At 46.0% G+C, this 6,351-nt stretch overlaps 1 protein-coding gene across 1 annotated transcript in view; it reads left to right on the top strand.

Annotated features, from left to right (window-relative positions):
* DHRS11 (dehydrogenase/reductase 11) overlaps positions 1-5,564 on the top strand; it is a 10,504-nt gene extending 4,940 nt beyond the window's left edge. Inside the window, exons 2-6 of the mRNA XM_010168186.1 lie at positions 1,183-1,277; positions 1,746-1,875; positions 2,527-2,619; positions 3,283-3,348; positions 4,247-5,564. Of these exons, the coding sequence (XP_010166488.1) occupies positions 1,183-1,277; positions 1,746-1,875; positions 2,527-2,619; positions 3,283-3,348; positions 4,247-4,288 (426 nt within the window). The 3' untranslated portion in view covers positions 4,289-5,564. The remainder of the gene's footprint in view (positions 1-1,182; positions 1,278-1,745; positions 1,876-2,526; positions 2,620-3,282; positions 3,349-4,246) is intronic.
* The last annotated feature ends 787 nt before the right edge of the window (positions 5,565-6,351 follow it).

Raw genomic sequence — 6,351 nt, 5'->3', positions numbered from 1 at the left:
TGCTGCTCCTCCCATTTGCAGCTGCATCTGGAGTTCTGATTCATCAGAAATTTAGTTCTTCCTGGATATTTAGATCACAGCAGTGTCTTTAGACTCGTCTGACCTGCTTATTTAGTTAGCAAAGTGACATGCCATTAGGTAGGACCTACCAGTGTGTCCTGCCTTCAAAGGGTTACATCCTTTCTTGAGGGCTTCAGCAGTCACGTTCTACCTTTCTGCCACTTTTTCCCAATCTAAACCTCTATAAACTTGAGCAATTAGCACTGCTGCTGAGATGGCTTGCTCATCGGTCTTGCACACACCTCTGGGTGCTTTGTATTCCAGCTGGGGGAATTTCCATACCTCTCTCTTCCTGGAAACTTTGACTGTGTGTTTTATGGTCAGCTCAAGCCACCTGTGCATTAACAGTGGCACATTGCAGAGGTGATACGACTGAGTTTACCTGAGCCATGGTGTGCTGGGCAGTGCTGATCCAAAGAGCAAGAGCCTGGAAAGCTCTGGATCCTGTGCTAAAGGACTGGATAAATTGCTGTGTCCTTTCTCCCTTGACTTAATCCAGTTAGGGCTGAGGAAAATGTCAGCGGACAGCGTGAGAGATGGGTGGCTTTTCATATCTGCAGAGTTACTTGCCCAGCCTGGCCCTCCCCATGGCACGATGTGATCTTTGGCTTCATTTGTGTGTGGGAAGCTCTTTGCTGTCCATGAGGCTTGCAGTGCCTCAGAGCGCCTGGCTCTCTGACAGGCAGTGTCTGGGGATTTCCTCGTTAACTAGCTGACCTAATTACCTGCTGTTAGTGTCCTATCAGCTGCCCAAACTCCAGTGTGCTCAGCACTGAACAAAATAAACAACTTTGTCTCCTGGACAGTGCTGACTGTGGGGCAGTGGGTTTGTTCTCCTTTACCTTGCGCTCTACCCTCACTCTTGTCTGTAAAACAATTAAGACCGTTTATTTCTGGCAGAGACCAAAAACTGGATATCTGTGCCTCCCCTGCCCAAACCTCGTGTTCCTGCAGCCCTGAGCTGGGGTGTGCAGTGAGGTGTGCGGTGTGCTTATGTGCACTTCCCTCTGTTGGAGTTTGTGGGAATTGCCGTGGGTCAGGAACTGTAACCTGCATCTGTGGCTTTGGGTGTGCCAGGAAGGGCTGCTGGTCTTAGTTTCTTCTTCTTTTCTCTTCCCTCAGGTCAACGTGATGGCTGTGAGCATCTGTACCCGAGAGGCCTACCAGTCCATGAAAGAGAGGAACATCGATGATGGGCATATTATTAACATTAACAGGTATGCAAGGGGGGAATGTGGGATCAGCCATGGATGCTTCTTCCTCTCTACCTCAAAGAGAGGATTTGAGTGGTGGAGCTTTAACCTTGAACTGGGCTGATGGTGTCCAAGGATGGGTTTTCCAAGGATTGTGATGGTTGATTTTCAAACCACTTTTTTTTTTTTTTTTAACCTCTGCTGGTCTGAATCCAAGAAAGGCCAAACCCTGGAGAAAAGGATAATGCCAACTACTTGTGATGGTGCAAGGTTGAAGACTGAAACTTCTTGACCAGCTGCAGAAAACACCCGTGTTGGGAGGAGCCTCTGATGATATGCTTTCCCCGCAGGAGAGGGGAATTCCTTGTGTAGCCACCCTGTCAGTGTCTCTTTCTGTGTTCATGACAGTGGTTTGAATGTCCTGTTGCTTCCTCCTCAGGACTCTGCTTGCCTCCCCACCTCTCAGCACTTTCCTTTCTGCTCTCTCCTCAGCATGAATGGCCACAGCGTTGTGCCACAGTCAGTGGTGCATTTTTACAGTGCCACCAAGTACGCAGTGACGGCTCTCACGGAGGGGCTGAGGCAAGAACTCAGAGAAGCAAAGACCCATATACGAGCTACAGTGAGTACTGTGGGCTTCCTTCCTCTCTCCTGGTTTTGTGGGTGGCAGAGAGCTGCCAGGCTTTATGGGGCAGAGGTTTTCCCTTTGGAAAATAGGCAAGGAAATGCAAAAATAGCGCTCAGCACACTGGGAACATTGAAACCCAGGGGCCAGCTGTCCCTGGCCACCTCTTTCCCAGGCAGAGAGAGACTGGGGGGCAGAAGGTGCAGCAGCAATGGGCTGTGTCAGATAATAAACTTTTTGGGTGCACAAAGTGGGCAGTTGCTTGTCCCAGAGCGAGGGGGGCTCATGACAGCAGAGGGACACAATCAGCTGGGCTGTTTGCTCTCGTGCAGAGCTTGCATCTCAGAAGTATTGTGTCCAGAATTTAATTTGTATTGCAAACTTTTCCATTATTTTCTCTGCTTCTCTGTCCCCTTGGGGCATAAAGAGGGAAATACACATCAGTGGTTCCCCAGAGGTACCTGCCACAACAGTCATTAAGCCTGCTCTCCTAAACTATTCCCCTAGAAAAAGGGTGGAGAAGGAGAGCAATAGAAAGGGGGCTGGGGTGGGTTTTTTTTGGTGCTAAAAAGTTTTTTCTCATTTTTTTTGTTCTTTTACTGAAGGGGAATTACAAATCCTATTAGGATATGCTCTGCTTTTTTCCAGTGTATATCTCCAGGACTGGTGGAAACGGGATTTGCTTTTAAACTTCATGATAATGACCCTGAGAGAGCTGCTGCAACATATGAGAGCATTCGGGTAGGACATGGAGAAATGGAAACAGAGGGAAGTGGCTCTGATTATAGTTTAACAGTCTCTCTCCTGGCTAATAGCACAAGGAACTAGTTCTGCAGAGTGCCCAGTACTTTCCAGGAGGCAATCAGCATCCCCAAAGTCTCAGCACTCAAACCTCAGATTTTGCACTGATATTTACACACTATGTAGATTTCATTCAGGTTGAGTTTCCAACTCCCTGTATTTTTCCTTTTATTTTGATATTCCTGTAAATTAATATCAGTCAGGTTTGACATTTGGCAGGCTATGACTTCTCTTTATTGAAGAGCAGCTATAATAAGCAAACATGCCTGCACAAGAAGAAGTGGGAGTGTGTGTTGTCTTGCAGGTGGCTCGCGCAGGATTTCTTGTGCTTCTCTGGTAATTTTTGATAAGGATGGCAATGCCTGACCTGGCAGAATTACTGTGCCAGTAGTAAGATTATTCACAGCAAACAGAGAATTATCAGCAGCAGACATGTCCTTTGTTAAATTTTTAATGGATTATGTTTTTCCTGCTTGCTTGCATCTTTTTGACATATCCCAGTGGCACTGTCAAAACTCATTATTGATGGTTAGGAGAGAACTGATCTTGTGGTTAACTTCCTGAAGTGCCCTTTGGTTAAGAATCTCTTTCCTGTCTCTCCAGTGTCTCAAAGCTGAAGATATGGCAAATGCTGTCATATATGTCCTCAGTGCCCCACCTCATGTACAGGTAGGCTGTGGTTGGGTTGGAGGACTGTGTGGTGGGTGGCTGAAGGTGGAGATGGTAACTGCTGCCCTGACGTTTGCTAATCAGCTTTGCAGCCGCTGTATCAGCTGTGTGCTTAGCAGAGCCTGGGCTGGGGATTAGCAGTGATCATGGTTTTTTACACTTCCCTTATGGCAGCTACAGGATTGTGCAGCTCACAGCCTCGCAGATCCAGCAAAGGCTGCTCTGACCCCAGAGGAAGGGGACAGGAGGGATATGGGCATGTTGACAAATGATGTGTTGGGTCTGATCCTGCCAAGTGCTATGCACCTCCCCAAGTGTGGTTTGAGGTGCTTGTGCTGCCAGAGGGACTTCCCTCCTGTGAAACAAGTGACTGGCTTTGAGCTGGAGCCAGGAGGAGGCAGGAGCAGTGTCAAAGTTTAGGATATGCAACATAAAATTTCCTGTTGCAAAAGCAGACTTTGACCATGAGAGGTTTAGGAGCCCCTCGCGTGAACTCAGCTCCTTTGGAGCAAGACGTGGCCGTCCTGAGATGGGATCAGTAGTGATAGCTGACCTAGACTTAAGAGGATAAAAAGTCCTGTCCTTGGCTGATCAAGCAGTGCTTCTGCTTAACCATCCATGAGCAGGACCACACTAAAGACTGGAACCATGGGAGTTTGTAATCCGTGTCATCTTGCACTCTTTTCTGCGTGTTTGCTTTTATCACTTCCGCTGAAGGCAGAGCAGCCACATTCACTGTCATTTCTTTCTAATACCGCAGTTAAGCGGCTCATTTCTAGTCACAGGAACTTTCTTCATGTGCAGCTTGCCACTGTAACGGTGTAGCATGGAAGTGCCCAGTGCAGGATTTAAAATGGACTTCAGTGCTCCAGTAAAATCCTATGTTGGTCTCTTCTAGATTGCAGATATACAGATGAGGCCCACGGAGCAGATATCATAGCAAATGAAGAGGACTGTGAGCAGCACCGTGTATCCACTCCACTTCGAACCCTCTGGCAATGTAGGGTTTCGTCAGCTGGCTAGCAACGTTTTAATTGAGTACCAAGGATCATGTTTGAAGAATTATTTTCTCTCCCTCTCTCTGAGCTGGTGGTGGTGCTGAGCCAGTTTAAAAAAGTAGTAGTGGGTCTCTTTTGTCCCCCACTCCTTTCTGAAACTGCTTAAGAGTAAAATGTATTTGAAAATAACGCAGGGAAGTGGTTTGTGGAAGATTGTTGTCTCCAGGCTGGTTTATGCTTCCTTTTGCTTTCTTTTCAAGGTTTGTTTGATCTTATTTACTGATGGTGTGTCTGGACATAGGTGAAGTGGCACAAGATGTTTACCAGCTTCAGTGTGCTTAGGGTTTGAGATTTTCAGTGGATGTCATACATGAATCCATCTAATTTTGGGGTTTATTTTTATCAGATTGATTACTGATGGTAATGATGCATGTGATATTTTCTACTTCTTTCGTACTCCACAGCCCTAAACCCAGTGTACAATCTCACCCACCTCCCCAAACCCTCCTTTCCATTCACATGAATCACACCTGCCAAGTTTGAGGAAGTATAAATGTGTGTGTTTGCTGTTTTTCTTTCTTTCTAGGTAGGTAGGTAAATAGTTGGAGGGAAAGTACCTGTACTTCTGCAGGTTAGAATGATCATCTAAGTGGCATAGTTACAGTAAGAGTGAGTTGTTTGGTATTTTTAATAAAATCTAAATGTGTGCTGTCTTGTGATCACCTCTATCCTTGGTATCATCTCCCAGCACTCTTGATGTTTTTGTATGTGATATTTGCATGCATTGACACTTTTCTGGAAATATTGATCGGTCTTAGAAAGATGTATGGTGTGTTTAAATGCTGGTGTTGATGAGCTGGAAATGTTGAAAGTTTGTTTATATGCAGAAATACAAACTCAGAGAGAGAGAGAGAGTGAAATGAACCATGCTGAAGCTGTCCAAAATGTCAAGAAGGGGAATTTGCTTATGAAGCAGCAGGTGAAAGGTCTGGCTCAGATCTTGTACAAGTTCTACGCTGGTGCAGCCGCATTGTTTTGTTCTGGATTTATTCTAACATCAGGGAGAAGAGAATCAGCCTCAAAGCTGATGCATGTGGAGCTGGAGTCCACTTGAGTTGTCTTAAGACTCTTGCAGCGTGGCAAAAGCACGTCTGTGCATAGTCCAACTTGCTGCAGAGCTCTGGAGCTGTTAACGTGTATGTTGCCTTACGATTGCAGACTCGCTCCTGCTGTGTTTGGGCTTTCTGTAGTGTTTTGGAAGGTGAACAGTTGGTTTCGGTGGAGCAGGTATGGTCAGTTGATCAGAGCAGAGGATTGGGAGTCAGAGAAACGTGGGTTGGATTGTTTTGCTTACACCAGTATAGCTCTGTGGGAGTTCATCTGTGTTACACCACCATAAGGGAGACCAGAATTGGGCCGCTACATCAGGAGTTTCAACTCCCTATAAAGCCTTGGGCAAGTCACTTTACCTCTCTGCCTCAGTTTCCCCATCTGTAAAATGGGGATAATAATACTTACCTACCTCACAGGGGTGTTGTGAGGACTCACAAACTTTTGTAAAGCACTTTGAATATGAGAAGCGCTATGTAAGTGCTGAGTGTTGATATGAAGTATTATTATTAATTAAATGTTCTCATACATAGAATTCCTTGTGCCAAAGGTGAGCAACTGTAGAAGAACACAAGAAGAAAACTGGTAAAACATTCCTTCGTAGTGGTAAAACAAAGGCAATTTGCCCCTTTTTTTTCTCTTTATAAATACATGGGGTGTTCTGTCCATTCCTCATCTGTCACCAGTTTCTACTGGCAAATACACGTAACCTCGTCTTGGGATCTGGCCTTTTAACTTACTGCGAGTGAAATTCATGCCCCATGGTGCAATCTCACCCCACTGTAATGCACTGCCCTTCTCCACCTTGCCAAGGCGGTGGCTTTGTGTGGGTTCTTTGCACAGAGCTGGGTTTCACCCGCAGCATTGAGTTAGATCGTGTCTTACAAGGAGAGGC

The sequence above is a fragment of the Antrostomus carolinensis genome, unplaced genomic scaffold, assembly GCF_000700745.2.
Source record: "Antrostomus carolinensis isolate BGI_N321 unplaced genomic scaffold, ASM70074v2 scaffold26865, whole genome shotgun sequence".
Classification (NCBI taxonomy): domain Eukaryota; kingdom Metazoa; phylum Chordata; class Aves; order Caprimulgiformes; family Caprimulgidae; genus Antrostomus; species Antrostomus carolinensis.
The sequence above is the reverse complement of the archived record's forward strand: the minus strand, read 5'-3'. Positions and strand labels throughout refer to the sequence as shown.